Source organism: Mustelus asterias, chromosome 12, assembly GCF_964213995.1.
Source record: "Mustelus asterias chromosome 12, sMusAst1.hap1.1, whole genome shotgun sequence".
In the NCBI taxonomy this organism is placed as follows: Eukaryota; Metazoa; Chordata; class Chondrichthyes; order Carcharhiniformes; family Triakidae; genus Mustelus; species Mustelus asterias.
The window spans coordinates 50,904,075-50,922,962 of NC_135812.1; the positions used below are offsets into that span (position 1 = coordinate 50,904,075).

The 18,888-nt window shown below is 43.1% G+C and overlaps 1 protein-coding gene across 1 annotated transcript in view; it reads right to left on the reverse strand.

The window, feature by feature from the left end:
- Window positions 1-18,888, reverse strand: part of rabep1 (rabaptin, RAB GTPase binding effector protein 1) — a 122,841-nt gene that overhangs the window by 54,325 nt on the left and 49,628 nt on the right. The window contains exons 3-8 of the mRNA XM_078226029.1: window positions 15,439-15,642; window positions 13,030-13,190; window positions 12,614-12,733; window positions 10,442-10,577; window positions 4,656-4,834; window positions 1,546-1,686 (exon numbers count right to left, since the gene is read on the reverse strand). Coding sequence (XP_078082155.1) covers window positions 1,546-1,686; window positions 4,656-4,834; window positions 10,442-10,577; window positions 12,614-12,733; window positions 13,030-13,190; window positions 15,439-15,642 — 941 coding nt within the window. The remainder of the gene's footprint in view (window positions 1-1,545; window positions 1,687-4,655; window positions 4,835-10,441; window positions 10,578-12,613; window positions 12,734-13,029; window positions 13,191-15,438; window positions 15,643-18,888) is intronic.

An 18,888-nucleotide genomic window follows, 5' to 3' on the forward strand; every position in this document is an offset into this window, starting at 1 on the left:
TCTCCTCATAACTAAGCCCTTCCATACCAGGCAACATCCTGGTAAACCTCCTCTGCACTCTCTCTAAAGCCTCCACGTCCTTCTGGTAGTCTGGCGACCAGAACTGGGCGCAGTATTCCAAATGCGGCCGAACCAACGTTCTACACAACCGCAACATCAGACCCCAACTTTTATACTCTATGCCCCGTCCTATAAAGGCAAGCATGCTATATGCCTTCTTCACTACCTTCTCCACCTGTGACGTCACCTTCAAGGATCTGTGGACTTGCACACCCAGGTCCCTCTGCGTATCTACACCCTTTATGGTTCTGCCATTTATCGTATAGCTCCCCCCTACGTTAGTTCTACCAAAATGCATCACTTCGTATTTATCTGGATTGAACTCCATCTGCCATTTCTTTGCCCAAATTTCCAGCCTATATCCTTCTGTAGCCTCTGACAATGTTCCTCACTATCTGCAAGTCCATGGGCAGCGATCAGGAATATTGCGTGCTAATCACCGTAGTCAGACATACTTTCCACCCTAGTTGAATCTGGTGTGACAACAATAATCTCTCACTCAACGTCAACAAAACGAAGGTGATAGTCATCGACTTCAGGAAACGTAATGGAGAACATGCCCCAGTCTACATCAATGGGGATGAAGTAGAAATGGTCGAAAGCTTCAAGTTTTAGGTGTCCAGATCACCAACAACCTGTCCTGGTCCCCCCATGCCAACACTATAGTTAAGAAAGCCCACCAACGCCTCTACTTTCTCAGAAGACTAAGGAAATTTGGCATGTCCACTATGACTCTCACCAACTTTTACAGATGCACCATAGAAAGCATTCTTTCTGGTTGTATCACAGCTTGGTATGGCTCCTGCTCTGCCCAAGACCACAAGAAACTACAAAGGGTAGTGAATGAAGCCCAATTCATCACACAAACCAGCCTCCCATCCATTGATTCTGTCTACACTTCCCGTTCCCTCGGAAAAGCAGCCAGTATAATTAAGGGCCCCATGCGCCCCAGGCATACTCTCTTCCACCGTCTTCCGTCAGGGAAAAGTCTGAGGTCTCGTACCAACTGACTCAAGAACAGCTTCTTCTCTGCTGCCATCAGACTTTTGAATGGACCTATCTTGCATTAAGCTGATCTTTCTCTACACCTTAGCTATGACTATAACACTACATTCTGCACTCTCTCCTTTCCTTCTCTATGAACGGCATGCCTGGTCTGCATAGCGCACAAGAAACAATACTTTTCACTGTATACCAATATATGTGACAATAATAAATCAAATCAAAACCTACCCTGAAGAAGTCGAGTCTGAGTTTAGTACTCTCGCTGTGCCTCAGCTAACATGAATTAACTCAGTACACAGCAAGGGACTGACCAGCAACCTTCCTTGTCTGTATGAATCTCATCTTACCGTGTGGTGTACTCATACTGAGGTATTTCAGGAGCTCCCATTCACCTATAATTGCTACCAGAACTTGTACAATCACCTAGAAATGCCCTAAAATGCTATATAACCATCATTGTAGAAGAGTTCCAGAACTGACCCCCTCTTCAACATCTAAGACACCGAGAGATTTGGCAGGAGATTCCACACGTGACTGGGAGCTCATTGCTGATCCTTCTTCCTCAGTCTCCAGCTGCTTCCTTTCTTTGACTTTTTTGAGACTCTGCCGTTCATCTTCTGCCTGAAACAGGAATGCTTACATCAGAATATGTCTATTCATGAGGCAACATACTCATCTTCACAATGCAGCCAGTAAACAGTAACAGTGCAAAACTCCCGTGTTCAAGAGTGAAACTCAGAACAAAGCATAAACCTGCATAGACTTTGAGCAAGACTCCTAACCTAGTAACTGAAATAGGGCATGGTGTTAAACCATTGCAATCAAGTTCACATTAATTAGACTGAGACACACAATAGCTAAAGCCAAAATGGCACCATTAATACTTCAAGGAAACAGAAATGATCAGTAGCTTGTTTCAAAGCTTTCCACATAACTCTACTGGCTGATGAATCTGTATAGTAACTTCATTTTAAAATGTGCTAGAAATTTAGGACATACATTAGATCAGAGGACTAAGGTCTGAGCTATTTTAAAGTTGACTGATACAAATGCTAAAAGCATCCTTTACCAGTTGACCATTAATAACAATAGTTGTTCCTTCCTCGATTCAGTGAATGCCAGAATGATCACCACACATCCCATTGAAGCTGGGAGACTGGAGGTAGAATTGCAGACTTGTTAACGTAACTTCAGTTTATTTCACTGACCAATTAACAAATCCAATTAAAGTAGGGAATGTTTTACTCGCTTGTTACTCTTCTCTTCCACTTCTGCCTGATCTACTTGGATTCGATGGATTTCCTGGGCATTAATCTTTGTCCTTGCCCTGAAGAAATTAACTTCTTTCTTATCTCTGGTTCCATGGACACTGGGTATATGCTGGCACCTCATTCATGTGGCCATCATGCTCTGGGTGCTCCGGTTTCCTCCTATAGTTCAAAGATGTGCAGATTTGGTGGATTGGCCACTCTAAATTGCCCCTTAGTGTCCCAAGATGTGCAGGTTATTGGGATCAGCAGGATAAATGCGTGTGGTTAAAGGAATGGGGTGGGGGGATGGTGGGTGGGTAAGATGCTGTCGAGATTGATAGCACACTCGATGGGCCAAATGGCTTTCTCTGCACTTTAGGGATTCTATGACCATTTAAAAAAGAAACTTTGACAGCCAGTATTCGACTGCACGGGCTTCACATGTAGCAAAGACTACTGAATAACCATTGTGATCATGAACATTGGATAACTTACCATCCAACTCAGGGCATCGTTTTGTCATATCCCTTGTTGGTGTCTGCAAATAGCACAGGCAAAGGATGAAGTTTAGGATGTTCATAATCTATGGTCCTCAATCCAATCATTGAGGTTTTCCTTTGGTAACCTTCTTAAAAAGTATTCCATTTTGGACCTCAGTTCGAATCATACGCTCAGTTTTTTTCTTCTCACATGCTGGTTGACACGGAGGCTTTCAAAAGGGTGCAGGGGACCACAAGATTAATCCCCAGTTTAAAACACCATCGTTAGCCAGACAGATTCAAAGAGCCAGATCTCTATAATTTAGAGAAGCACAGACTTACAACTCAGAACTGTGTTAGCTACCAGGAAGTGATTCTTATCCCAGAGAACAGTGGATCCATGGAACAGGCTGTCAGCTCATGCTGAAGGGGAACCTCCTGTCCAACACGCACACAGGGACCCCCCCCATCCCCACCAATGGAGCACCCCAGGGGGGTCCCCTTGCACTGCCGCCAGGTTGGGGCAGTGCCAGGGCATGTCCTTCTCCCCACTAGTGTGGATTCCCTTTGCCTAGTTCGCATTTTGCAAAAGCAATCAAAAATTTCTCCAACAAGACGGGAAAACCTTTAATTATATTCTAATTTACTGAAATGGAAGTTCCTGACCTTCCTGGATGGAAGCCTCGCTACATTGCCGGTAGGGAGAATCGGTAAACAAGACCTTGTTGGCAATTTTCTCATTTTCCAACTCACTAGATTTTGTGCCCATGTCACCGTTTGTGCTCGTGGTGAACACAGGTACAAAATTGCAGCAAAAGTATATTCCAACAAGGTAAACAACTCATGAGATGGAAATTCCTGCTTTCCACCTTCACCAACACAACCACTCAACTGAAACAAAAACAACAGAAGGTCATTCAGACTAGAAACATTGGCTCTAATCTCTCTCCACAGTTGCTGTCAGACCTGCTCAGTTTCTCCAGCATTTTCTGTTTTTGTTTTAGATTCCAGCATCCACAGTATTTTGCCTTTAGCTTAACACTTCCACAGTCCGAAAGACATGCTGTTTAGGTGGATTGGCCATGCTAACTTGCCCCTTAGTGTCAGGGGGACTAGCTAGGGTAAATGCATGGCGTGTGGGGATAGGACCTGGGTGGGATTGTGGTTGATGCAGACTCGATGGGCTGAATGACCCACTTTTGCACTGTAGGATTCTATGATTCTAAGATCTATGATTCACTCAACTGAAAGCAATGAACACCATCATCAAGCTAATTCTCTACTAGCAAGCTTAAATGACTACACCAGGGTACTTGGTTTTAATCAAGGGCGCAACTTGCTTAAAGGATATTGCCAGGCCCTTCATGGAGGCCATTGAAATGGTGTTGCACTTTCTGCAAACTCTTACGAGAATTTCTACTCCTTGCTTTCAAAGATTGAGAAAGCAGGAAAACAGCAGGATAGTCAAAACGTTTTGAGAAGCTGAATTTCCTAACATACACTCAGGCTCTTGTTTCTTTCATTCCTTCTCAAGTTTATTTATTAGTCACAAGTAGACTTACATTCACAAAGCAATTAAATTACTGTGAAAGTCCCCCAGTTGCCACACTCCGGTGCCTGTTTGGGTACACTGAGGGGGAATTTAGCATGGCCAATTCACCAAACCTGCATATTTTTGGACTGTGGGAGGAAACCGGAGCATCCGGAGGAAACCCACGCAGACACGGGGATAACGTGCAAACACCCGACAGGCCCAAGCCGGGAATTGAACCCGGGTCCTTGGCGCTGTGAAGCAGCAGTGCTAACCATTGTGCCACCATGCCGCCAAACATTAAAATCACAAATTTGAAGTCTTTCGTACTTGCTCCTTCTTTTTCAGCTCTTCAACCTGTCGAAGCTGCTCTGAAGTGAGAACGTTCTCCATGCGCTGCATATCCCTCATGAGGAGCCGCTGGGATTCGAGGAACTGGTCATTGGCTCGCTGCCATGTGTGTTTCAGCTGGTTGTGCTGCTGTCTCTCTTGCTCCAAAAGATGACACACTGAAGGACACATTGAAACAAACCAAACCGTGAACTACAGCTTTCAAAACCAAATCAAATGTCATGTGAACCAGGCCACACATTTACAACAACAACTTTAGGCATTAATAGAGAGCCTTTAATAGGGTAGAAAATCCCATGATGCTTCACAAGAGTGTTAGCAAACAAAATTTGATCTCAAGCTGTACAGGATAAAGTTAGGACATGTGACCAAATACTTGGTCAAAGGTGATAAGATCGAAGAACATCTCAAAGGATGAAAAAGAAGTGGAGAGGTTGAAGGAAGGCCTAGAGTTCAGGGCCTAGGTAACTGAAAGCACGACTGGCAGTGCTTCAAGTGTCCAGAACTGGAAGAATGCTGAGATTTCAGACAGTTATAGGCCTGGAGTAGGTTACAGCGATAGGGAGGGACAATGCCATGGAGAGATCTGAAAACAGGGATGAAAATTTTTTAATTGAAACATTGCCAGACTGGGAGCTAAATGTAGGTCAAGAAGCACAGTGGTAATGGGTGAGCAAGGCTACAGGACAGAAAATAGGGCAGCAGAGTTTCAGATGATCTCAAATTTATGGAGTGTGGAAGGTGGAAAACCAGCCAGAGAGCAAAGTTCCCTTCTAAGGGAGCTCAGAAGTTCTCATGCAGGCCAGATATGAGTTGGTCCCTTTAAGTTATTGCATTTGCACAGCAGCACAAAAGAAAATTGGAGGGAATGTCATCAGAGAATAGTGAATTACTCTAGAGGGAACAAAGGCAAGGTGGGGCAGTCGGAGCAATGTTACAGAAGTGGAATTAGGCGGTCTTTGTGATGGAACAGATATGAGTCATCTTGGGCTAAATAGACACCAAGTTAGTGAACAGTCTTGATCAATCTCAGAAACTTTCCAGAGAAAGGATGGAGTCCATGGCTAGGGAATGGACATTGTGGTGAGAACTGAAGATGATGGCTTTGATTGGAGGGAATTTCTGCCCATCTAGAAATTAATGTAGTACAAACAATGTGACAGCTTAAAGCAGTGCAGAAGTAGAAAGTGGTGGGTATTGCAAGCTTACATACTGAACCTGACATGCTTTGGATAATGTCGATAAGGGTCAGCATATAGGTGAGAAATATTCAGAGTCCCTACAATGCAGAAGGAGGCCATTCCACCCATCGAGCCTGCACCAACAACAATTCCACCCAGGCCCTATCCCCATAACCCCACATATTTCCCTTGCTAATCCCCTGACACCAGGGGGCAATTTAGCATGACCAATCAATCTAACCCGCACATTTTTGGAGTGTGGGAGGAAACTGGAACACGCAGGCATGGGGAGAGCGTGCCCACTCCACACCAGTCACCCAAGGCCAGAATTGAACCCGAGTCCCTGACGCTATGAGGAACCAGTGCTAACAACAGTCTGTACATCTACTTTCCTGCCCATTCCCCGCAACCCTCAAATCTCTCACTGATCAAAATCGAAGACCCTGCCCCCACAGTTCTCCGCGACAAGGAGTTCCAAAGACTCAATCCTCAGAAGAGAAATTCCACCTCATCTCAGCCTTAAATCAGCACCCCTTTATTCTGAGACAATGTCTTGGTCCTAGACTCTCCCATGAGGGGAAACATCCTCTCAGCATTAAGAATACTATATATTTCAATGAGATCACGTCTCATTCTTCTAAATTCCAATGAGTAAAGTCCCAACCTGTTTAACCTTTCCTGAGTCTGCATGTTCTCCCCGTGTCTGCGCGGGTTTCCTCCCACAGTCCGAAAGACATACTGGTTTGGCCATGCTAAATTCTCCCTCAGTGCACTGGCGCCAGAGTGTGGCGACTAGGGGAGTTTCACAGTAACTTCATTGCGGTGTTAATGTAAGCCTACTTGTGACATTACTAAATAGACTTTAAACTTAAACTTTAAGACATACTGGGGATCATCCTAATGAACCTTCTCTGAACTGCCTTCAATGAAATAATATCTTTCCTTAAATAAGAGGACCAAAACTGCCCACAGTACTCCAGATGTGGTCTCACCAGTATCTTGTGCAGTTGTAGCAAGACTTCCCTACTCTTATACTTGAAATGAGAGCTGATATTCCATAAGCCTTCCTGATTACCTGCTGCACCTGTATATGTCAAGCCTTTGTTGCAGCTTCCTGCAGTTTTTCTCTATTTAAATAATACTGTTCTTTTGTTCTCCCTTCTAAAACGAACTTCACATTTTCCCACATTATAGTCCATTTGCTAACTTTTGCACACATACTTAACCTAGCAATATCTCTCTGTAAACCGTTTGTATCCCTCTTGCAACTAACTTGCCTTTCCAACTATTTTTGTGTCATCTGTAAATTTGACTACAGTACATTTGCTTCCTTCCTCCAAGTCATTAATACATATTGTAAACAGTCACGGTCCCAACACTAATCCCTGTGAAACTCCAGTAGGTAACAGATCGCAAACCCGAAAATGAACCCCTTATCACCATTCCCCGTTTCCTGCCCATTAGCCAAATCTCTATCCATGCCAATATACTACATCCAACACCATGGGCTCTTGTCGTATGACTTAACCTTTTGTGAGAATGTTGAACGCCTTCTGGAAGTCCAAATATCACACATTAACTGGTTCCCCTCCATCCACTCTGGTTGAGACTTCCTCGAAAATCTCTAATAAATCAGGCAGACACAATTTCCCTTCCATGATTACTAGCTTGATTAGATTATGATTTTCCAAATGTGCTGCTATCACTTGAGTATCAACTACAGGCCGGTGAGCCTCACATTTGTGGTGGGTAAGTTGCTGGAAGGTATTTTGAGAGACAGGATCTACAGGTATTTAGAGACGCAAGGACTGATTAGGGACAGTCAGCATGGTTTTGAGAGTGGAAAATCATGTCTCACAAACTTGATTGAGTTTTTTGAAGGGGTAACCAAGAAGGTAGATGAGGGCAGCGCAGTTGATGGTGTCTACATGGACTTTAGCAAGGCTTTTGACAAGGTACCGCATGGTAGTTTGTTGCATAAGGTTAAATCTCACGGGATCCAGGGTGAGGTAGCTAAATGGATACAATATTGGCTTGATGGCAGAAGCCAGAGGATGGTTGTAGAGGGTTGTTTTTCAAACTGGAGACCTGTGACCAGCAGTGTGTCTCAGGGATCGGTTGTTATTTGTCATTTATATTAATGATTTGGATGGGAATTTAGGAGGCATGGTTAGTAACTTTGCAGATGACACCAAGATTGATGGCATAGTGGACGGTGAAGGTGGTTATTTCGGATTGCAACGGGATCTTGATCGATTGGGCCAGTGGGCTGACGAATGGCAGATAGAGTTTAATTTAGATAAATATGAGGTGATGCATTTTGGTAGATTGAACCAGGGCAGGACTTACTCAGTTAATGGTAGGGTGTTGGGGAGAGTTATAGAACAAAGAAATCTAGGGGTACAGGTTCATAATTCCTTTAAAGTGGAGTTACAAGTGGACAGAGTGGTGAAGGCGGCATTCAACATGCTTGGTTTCATTGGTCAGAACATTGAATACAGGAGTTGGGACACCTTGTTGAAGTTGTACAAGACATTGGTACAGCCACACTTGGAATACTGTGTACAGTTCTGGTCACCCTATTATAGAAAGGATATTATTAAACTAGAAAGAGCGCCGAAGAGGATGCTACCAGGGCTTAATGGTTTGAGTTATAAGGAGAGGCTGGATAGATTGGGATTTTTCTCCCTGGAGTGTAGGAGGTTGAGGGGTGATCTTATTGAGGTCTGTAAAATAATGAGGCATAGATCAGCTAGATAGTCAATATCTTTTCCCAAAGGTAGGGGAGCCTAAAACTAGAGGGCAGAGGTTTAAGGTGAAAGGGGAGAGATACAAAAGGGTCCAGAGGGGCAATATTTTTCAGAGGGTGGTGAGTGTCTGGAACAAGCTGCCAAAAGTAGTGGTAGAGGCGGGTACAATTTTGTCTTTTTAAAAGCGTTTAGACAGTTACATGGGTAAGATGAGTATAGAGGGACATGGCCAAATGCGGGCAATTGGGACTAGCTTGGGCCGAAGGACCTGTTTCCATGCTGTAAACCTCTGACTCTATGACTTCTTTAATAATGGATTCCATTTCCAACAAAAGATGTTAGGCTAATCGGAAATCCCTTTTTGAATAGGAGTGTTACATTGGCAGTTTTCCAATCCTCCGGTACTTCTGCAGAATCCAAGGATTTCTGGAAAATTACACTAATCCACTATTTCTGTAGCTACTTCATAGAAACCCTACAGTGCAGAGAGAGGCCATTTGGCCCATCGAGTCTGCACCGACCACAATCCCACCCAGGCCCTACCCCCATACCCCTACATGTTAACCCACTAATCCCTCGAACCTACACATCTCAGTACACTAAGGGGCAATTTTAGCACGGCCAATCAACCTAACCCGCACATCTTTGGACTGTGGGAGGAAACCGGAGCACCCGGAGGAAACCCACGCAGACACGAGGAGAATGTGCAAATTCCACACAGACATTGACCCAAAACTTCTTTTAGGATCCTAGGATGCAAGCCATCAGGGCTAGAGGCCTTTAGCCCCATTAGTTTGTCTAATACTACTTCTCTAGTGATGGTACTTAATTCCTTGCCTATATCCTTGAGTATTAATGGGGTGTCTGAAGCACTGTAAAGACTGAATTAATAAATAAATAGGAGCAGGGTGAGATAGAGATGAAGTAGGAGAGAAAGAAAAAATGGTCCTAACTTCTTCATTGTTTTCTTTTTGTCTTCATTGTCCTAACAATCAGCAGCAGATTGCCGCTCCGGAGCGACCTACTTGTGCTCATGAAAAGCGCCTGTCTTGCCCGACCTTCCTGACCCATGCCAGGTAAGATGGAGGAAGCAAAGTGCGTCGATGGCTTCAGTGGCCAAGTGCAAAAGGAGTTCAGCAAGTGAGGACAGACCCTCTCTTTTTCCAGCATTAGCTGCCGTAAAGCAGGAGTGTTTAAAGGTTCCATTGGAAGTGTGAAGGTAAATTTCTACATTAATTAATGGAATATAGGGGTGGGCACTCGGACATTGGGTGGGTGTGGGGGTTGGGGGGTGCCAGGGAGCAGGTGGCATGCTTGTTTGGGGACTTTACCCGGGTGGGGGTCGGGCTCCGTTTGGGTCTTTAAAATAATTTCTCCAACGGTATAAGTGCTTCTTTTACCTTCCAACTCTTTCAGGTTAACTACGAGTGTAAAACTGGCAGAACCATCTGAAGTTAGTAATTCAAATCTAATAGTTTCCAAGCCAGCGCAATTGCCCAGGGTAAGCTAGCCTTTCTGGATAATTGCCAGGTAAACCCTCACGCGGGATCCACCGAGAGGGATTCCCCAGCACATCTTCGGGGTACCCCCCTCCCCCAAAATCCAATGCTGGAAGCCAGTAATTTATGGCCCATTTTCTAAATAATATAGAAGCTGAAAAATAAAACGACAGCTATGTGCAAGTGAATTCTTTAGAATTGGAAAGTGCTTTCTCATATTTCTCTTCTTCCTGAAGGCTGCAGTGATTCTACTTAACTGCACTCTAATCCCAAGGATACATTTTCAGTCGAACAATAACAGCTTTTTAAATTATTAGCTCCCATCTTTTGATTACCTTCATGCAGTTCTTTGCGCAGTTTCTCTGCATCTTCCTGCAGCACACTTTTCTGAGTGTTGAGAACGGCAACATACATTTCCAAGTCAGTCCTGCACGATTTCTCAGTCTCAAGGTAATGGTTCAGCTCTTTAACCTGCTGGGCACATTAACCATTTCAGTCTCTTTCTAGACACTGCAAATATCCATTTGGATACTCCTTTGTTGCTTTTTTATTATTGTGATACTTTCCAGTTTAGTTGGTGAAATAAATTTCACTATTATAGACGCCCAGCCTGCAGCACTCTATGCTTTCCATCCATTCAAAATGTGATTGTATATTTGGGAAAGGTAACAGTGAGTTCCAAGTTTGGATAAGTATTAAAGCCTTCTTTTCCGGTAACATTTAATTCAGGTAACCTAACAAATTTCATGAGCACTCATAGAACACAACAAATAGGAACAGGAGTAGATTTCATGTCCCGTCGAGCCTGCTCCATCATTCAATATGGTCATGGCTGATCTCAGGTTTCAACTCTACTCTCCTGCACGCTCCCCAAATCCCTTAATTCCCCGAGACCAAAGATCCATCAATCACAGCTTTAAATATATTCAACAATGGAGCGTCCACACTTCTCTGGTGTTGAGAATTCCAAAAATTCACAACCATTGAGTGAAGAAATTTCTCTTCATCTCAGTCCTAAATGATCGACCCCTTACCCCGAGACTGTGCCCCCAGTGTTTTAGATTCTCTAAACAATAGAAACAATCTCTCAGCATTCACCCTATCACAACCCCTTCATAACTCTGTATGTTTCAGTGAAAGTGGCTCTAAACTCTGGAGTATATAAACCCAATTTACTCAGCCTCTCATCATAGGATAACCTGCTCATCCCAGGGACCAATTTAGTAAATCTTCGCTGTACCATCTCCAAGGCAAACATATGCTTTCTTAGTTGTGGAGGCCTAAACTGCACACAATCCAGATGCAGTCTCACCAAAACCCTGTACAACTGTAGCAAAACTTCTTCATTCTTGTACTCCAATCCTCTTGCAATAAAGGGGATTGGAGTAGAAGAATAAAGCAGTTTGCCTTCCCAATGGCTTGGTGCATCTGCATGCTAATGTGCTGCATTCCTTGTACCAGCACACCCAAGACTTCTTGAACAGCAACATTTACAAGTTTCTCATCTTTCCAAAAATAGTCTGCTTTTTTTTTAACTCACGACCAAAGACCCATTTACAAAGGGCTTTGAGCGCGTGAGGAGAAAAATGGATAAGCAAAATGAGAAACAATGAACGTTGTGTGCAACAAAAACTCCACATCATAGAATAATACTACAGTACAGGAGGCCATTCAGCCCATTGTGCCTCTACTGGCTCTGTGAAAGAGGTATCCAATTCCTGCCACTCTTCTGTTCTTTCCAAACAGCGCAGTTTTATGTGTGTCCTCTAATTACTGACCTTCCTGTCTACAAATATTCACTTCCTCCACCATCAATGAACAGCAGCAGCAGTGTGCACCATCTACAAGAGACACTGCAGAAACTCACCAAGATTCCTTAGACATCACCTTCCAAACTACGACCACTACCATCTAGAAGGACAAGGACAGCAGATACCTGGGAACACTGCCACCTGGAGGTTCCCCTCCAAGCCACTCATTATCCTGACTTGGAAATATAATCACCATTTCATCACTGTCACTGGGTCAAGATCACGGAATTCCCTCCCTAATAGCACTGTGGATATACCTACACCTCAGGGACTGCAGTGGCTCAAGAAGGCAGTTCATCACCACCTTCTCAAGGGCAACTACAGATGGACAATAAAAGCTGGCCTAACTAGGGACACCCACATCCCATAAATGAATGAAGAAAGAAGAAACTGTTTCTCTTTATACTCTACCAAAATGCCTCAATTCTTTGTTGTCTCTATTAAATCTCACCTTAATCTTCTCTATTCTAAAGAGAACAACTCCAGTTTCTTCACATAACTGAAGTCATTCATCCCTGGTCTCAATCTAGGAAATCTTCTCTGCATCCTCTCCAATGAATAATCCTTACTCCAAATTTCACTATATACAGTGCCACTGACATCCACAGTACATCACAAAGGGTGAATAAGTTTGAAGAATAGTTCCTCTTACATGGGCAAATCAAAATATTTTGATTGCAGTCTTTTAGGACTCACCTTTGAGGCTTCCAGTTCTTTGACCTTTCCCTCAGCTGTTAACAGCTTCTCTTTGAGAGCGGCTATCTCCTGTTCCATGGGCACTACCACTGACCGCAACTTCTCAGCATCTTCCTGAGCCTGTTGGGTGAAATAAATATACATAATCACAAATGCCTCTACTTTGATATTTAATAAGCAAATGTTCAGGACTCCAAACTGCATATCATATCACCTCCAATAAAAGCTCCCACCCCACTGCCCAAATGATCTGGAAGTAGGGTTAATTGAAACCAAGTTCCTAACGCATCATAAATTTTCCTGTATGACCAAGAGTGAACTCCAGTTATTATTTCACACTCAACATTTATCTTGAATATCACCGACAACCAAAACACTTTTCAATCGTTTCATGATTCACAGTTGAGTATACTCACTTTCTTCATATCATTTTCTAAGGTGTCCTCCTCTTGCCTCTCAGACAGCTGCCTCCTTAGGTCAACCAACTCACGTTCCACTGCTTCCTTGTACTGCCCCCATTGTGTGCGTTCCTGCTCCAGCCGCTGATGGAACTGAATCTCATACTCTCTCACCGTCTCTGCAGCAGAATTTTAAAAACAGCTCAAAAGGCACCTCTTACAAAATTAATTAGCTTTCTTTTTTTTTGAACAAGCAATACCAAGAAAGAGAATTAAATGGTTTCAGGGATATAACCCAAAGGTGGAAGATTTAAATATTTAATCCAATGGGACAATTACACAGCCCACAATCACTGACACTGGACAAAAAACACTCAAACTTTGTATATAGGTTATCGGCAGAAAGAGAGAGACACGGGTTCATAGAATCACAGAGTCCCTACAGTGCAGGAGGAGGCCATTTGGCACCTCGAGTCTGCACTAACCACAATCCCTCCCAGGCCCTATCCCGTAACCCCCACATATTTACCGTTAATCCCCCTGACAATAAAGGGCAATTTAGCATGACCAATCCACCTAACTTTGGACTGAGAGAGGAAACCAGAGCACCTGGAGGAAACCCATGCAGAAACGGGGAGAACGTGCAAACTCCACACAGTCAGCCGAGGCCAGAATTGAACCCGGATCCCAGCAGCAGTGCTAACCACTGGGCCCTGATGTATGAAACGGTGACCAAGAGTAGAGCAGGATGACCAAAGGAGTGCATAAAGCAAATAGCCTCTTTGGTCTAGAAAAGTTTCCAGGTTAAATATAGTGTCGCTATAAAATTAAAATCAAGACCGAAAGAGTTATCAACATCATGGCAGCCTTCTGGGAATGTCAAGCAAGTTCATTAGCAGTGAGGCCAGACAAAGGATTTAACAGAATCATGTTTCTCTCATCGTTTGAGATAATGGAGATATCTCACTGTCTCCAAGACACGGGTGGCATGGTAGCACAGTGGTTAGCACTGCTACTTCACAGTGCCTGGGACCCAGGTTCGATTCCCGGCTTGGGTCACTGTGTGTGTGGAGTTTGCACGTTCTTCTCATGTCTCCGTGGGTTTCCTCCGGGTTCTCCGGTTTCCTCCCACATTTTGAAAGACGAGCAGTGATCCGAACAGGCACCGGAGTGTGGCGATTAGGGGAATTTCACAATAACTTCATTGTAGTGTTAATGGAAGCCTTACTTGTGATTAATAAATAAACTTTAAAAAAGACAATCAGGTCAATAATATTTCATTCATTGAGCACTGTGTGAGCCTTAGCTGGTCAGGCAACATAGCTGCTAAGATAGGGGGATAGAAGTTAAGCTTTTTTTGGCTCTTAGAGTCATAGAGGTTTACAGCATAGAAAAATGCCCTTCGGCCTAACTTGTCCATGAAAAACAATGAAAAAATCTGTCATAAATTTGAGCACTGGTCATATCAGCGACTTGTAAAGTGGAGAGCCTATATATAACAAAGCATAGCTTGCATAATTTATACAAGGAGATTTTGAAGTAGTCAACTCTTGCCATGATAACAGGATTCTGCTCAATCATGTACATTAAATTGATTTATACAGTGTTTCCTAATTGGTCCTTTGTCACAAGAGCATTTCTCACACTCTGACTGCTGAGATCCTTTCAGCTTGTTCAGGGGGATGTTAAAAATCCTGTGCCACAATTGACTCAGTTAGCTGGACGGCCAGTGTGGTTCAGACTTATGCCAGCATGATCTCTGTTCGATCCCTATTCCGGTAGGGGTAGATTCTGGGCCTATCTCCTTGCCCTAGCTGTGGTGGAGATTGTGACACTGTTGGTCGCAGAGAATGAAGACAGGGGAGGCGATGGCCTGGTGGTATTATCACTAGACTATTAATCCAGAAACTGAGCTAATGTTCTGGGACCCAGGTTCAAATCCCACCATGGCAGATGGTGCAAGTTGAATTCAATAAAACATATCTGGAATTAAGAATTTACTGATGACCATGAAACCATTGTTGATTGTCAGAAAAACCCATCTGGTTCACTAATGTCCTTCAGGGAAGGAAATCTGCCGTCCTTACTCGGTCTGGCCTACATGTGACTCCAGAGCCACAGCAATGTGGTTGACTCTCAACTGGCCTCCAGAGGCAATTAGGGATGGGCAATAAACGCTGGCCAATCAGTCACACCTATGTCCCATAAATGAATTTTTTTAAAAAGGAAGATAGAAACTGCACTTCAACCCTGATCCATGGGCTGTGAAACAGTCAGAACTTTGAGGACAGGGAAGCAACTAAATAAATACAGGGTTTTCCTTTCCTACTAATATTCAGAGTCAAAACTGACACAAACATGGGAGGTGACCACACAGAATCTTGCCTCATTAAGCAGGTTCAGAAGGAAAATAAGCATGTTCATTACCTTTCATTATAGCCTGCATTGAAGCAACTTCTTCTTGCCACTGCTTCTTCACAACATCGACTGCCTCTTGTTTGGTGGTCTCAGAAACCGTAGCTACTGCTTTTATATTCTCCATGTTAGCATTTGCTTCCATGAGCTGGACTTGCAGCCGAGTAACATCACCTTCTGCTGACTGTAATGCAACATTTTGCCGCTTCAGTTCCTCTAAAAACAAAGATCAATTTTCATTCTTGATTTTCATGGGTTAAAAAGCCACAATTGACTCAGTTGCCATCAACAAGATGCAGGACACGTCTCTTGTTGAAGATGGTCATTTACTGTCACTAGTGTTATGTGAATGTTACTACTACTCAGCCTCAGCCTGAATGTTTCCCAGGTCTTGCTGCATTTAAGAATGGACTACTTCATCATCAACTACTGAACATTGTGCAATCATCTGTGCAGTTCCCTACATCAAGCTCTATGATGGAAGGACGGTCATTTGTGAAGCAGCTGAAGGTCATTGAGCCTGAGGAACTTCTGTAGCAATGTTATTGGATCAAGATGATTGGCTTCCAACAACCACAACCAGCTCCCTTTTTTTTTAAGATGCCAATAAATGGAGCATTTCTCCCTCCAATTCTAACTGACTTCAGTTTTGCTAGGGCTCCTTAAAGTCACATTCTGCTTTGATATCAAGGTCAGCCACTCTCCCCTCACCTCTGGAGTCCAACTCTTCTGTCCATGCTCTGGCCAAGGCTGCAATGAGGTCAGCAGCCAAGTGCTTTGGTAGAACCCAAACCAGGCATCGGTGAGCAGGTTAATGTTATGTAAAGTGTCACCTAATAGCACTATCAATGACACTTTCCATCACTTTACAAATGATTGAAATAGACTGATGGAGTGAATTGGCTGGTTTGAATTTTCTCCGCTTTTTGCGGACAGGAGGGCAATTTTCCACATTGTCAGTTAGATGCATTATAGCTGTACTGGAACAGCTTGACTAAGTGCAAGGCCGGTTCTGGAGCACAATACTTCAGTACTATTGCTGGAACATCGTCAGAGCCAATAGCCTGTGCAGTATTCAATGCCTTCAGCTGTTTCTTGACATCACACAGAGTGAATCAAATTGGCTGAAGACTGATGCTAAGGATCTCAGGAGGAGGCCAAGAGGGATCATCAATTAAAGTTTATTTATTAGTCACAAGTAGGTTTACATTAACACTGCAACGAAGTTACTGTGAAAATCCCCGAATCGCCGTACTCCAGCGCCTTTTTGGCTATACTGAGGGAGAATTTAGCATGGCCAATTGAAGATCAATATGTAGAATCATTTTGGGTGAAGCTAAGGAACAGCAAGGGGCAGCAAACACCGATAGGAGTTATTTATAAGCCATCAAACAGTAGTGGTCATGTAGGGCACTGATAAATCAGGCAATTAGAGGCACATGTAACAAGGGTAATACAGCAATCTTGGGGGACTTCAATATAGATTGGGGACACCAAATTAGCACTATTTCTGTGGATGAATTCATGCAATGTATACAAGACGACATTCTAGAACAGAAAATAAAGAAAAGAGGAGGAGACTGCTGGCAAGAAACATTGAAACTTCTATAGGCGTGTAAAAAGGAAAAGATTAGCAAAGTCAAATGTGGGCCAGTTACAGACAGAGACAGGAGAATTTCTAAAGGGGAACAAGGAAATGGCAAAGAAACTAAACAAATACTTTAGAACCATAGAAAATTACAGCTCAGAAACAGGCCTTTTGGCCCTTCTTGTCTGTGCCAAACCATTTTTTGCCTAGTCCCACTGACCTGCACTTGGACCATATCCCTCCACATCCCTCTCATCCATGAAACCATCCAAGTTTTTCTTAAATGTAAAACCCCGCATTTACCACTTTATCCGGCAGCTCATTCCACACTCCCACCACTCTCTGCGTGAAGAAGCCCCCCCTAATATTCCCTTTAAACTTTTCTCCTTTCACCCTTAACCCGTGCCCTCTGGTTTTTTTCTCCCCTAGCCTCAGTGGAAAAAGCCTGCTTGCATTCACTCTATCTATACCCATCAAAATCTTATACACCTCTATCAAATCTCCCCTCATTCTTCTACGCTCCAGGGAATAAAGTCCCAACCTATTCAATTTCTCTCTGTTACTCAGCTTCTCAAGTCCCGGCAACATCCTTGTGAACCTTCTCTGCACTCTTTCAACCTTATTTACATCCTTCCTGTAACTAGGTGACCAAAACTGTACACAATACTCCAAATTCGGCCTCACCAATGCCTTATATAACCTTACCATAACACTCCAACTTTTATACTCGATATTCCGATTTATAAAGGCCAATGTACCAAAGGCACTCTTTACGACCCTATCCACCTGTGACGTCACTTTTAGGGAATTCTGTACCTGTATTCCCAGATCCCTCTGTTCAACTGCACTCTTCAGAGTCCTACCATTTACCCTGTACGTTCTACTTTGGTTTGTCCTTCCAAAGTGCAATATCTCACACTTGCCTGCGTTAAATGTGTCTGTCTTCACAAAGAAAATACTAAAAACCTCCCAAGAATATTAGAGATGTAAAGAACTAGCGGGAATGAGGAACTGAAAGCAATTAGTATTCGTAAAAATGGGACTATAAGTTGATAAATCCCCTAGATCTGATTATCTACATCCCAGAGTATTGAAGTGGCAGATGTAGGGATAGTGGGTGCATTGGTGGTCATCTTCCAAAATTTTACAGACTTTGGAATGCTTCCTGCAGATGAGGATGTAGTGTAAAAGGTTAATGTTAAATATGTAGATAAACAGGCTACATCATGATTGATGTAACATCACATGGCAGAATATGCAGATACAAAGTCCTATATGAAGCCTCATATTCAGCCTTGTACTGAACATAAAAGGTAAAATTTGCCAACACCCTTGTTTCCAGCAGTCTCTATCAATCCTGACCAACAACAACCTCATCAAAGATCCACATCCAACGATAACAGAGCATAGAAAATGTAACGCCATCATGTAAGAAAGGAGGGGAAGGGAGAGAACGAACAATGGAAAACTTCAGCCTGATATCAGTAATAGGGAAAATGCTAGAATCTATAATAAAGTATGTGATAACTGAACACTTAGAAAATAACCTAATTGGACAGAATCAACATAGAATTATGAAAGGGAAATCATGTTTAACAAATGTTAGAGTTTTCCAGGCCCCTTTGCTCTTGTACCCCCTTTTAGCCATTATTTTATTTGTCTTGCCACATTCTTCGTAACAAAATGACACTTTTCTGTATTAAATGTCATCTGCCACTCATTCCACCAACCTGTCTTTGTCCTTTAACCCTATTCACAGTTCCTAGTTTTGTATTATCTGCAAATTTGAGAATACTTCCACGTACTGAGCTGATTTCATTTTATATTCAAACAGGCTGATGTTTATTTATTTACAAAAGCAAAAAGGGTTATGA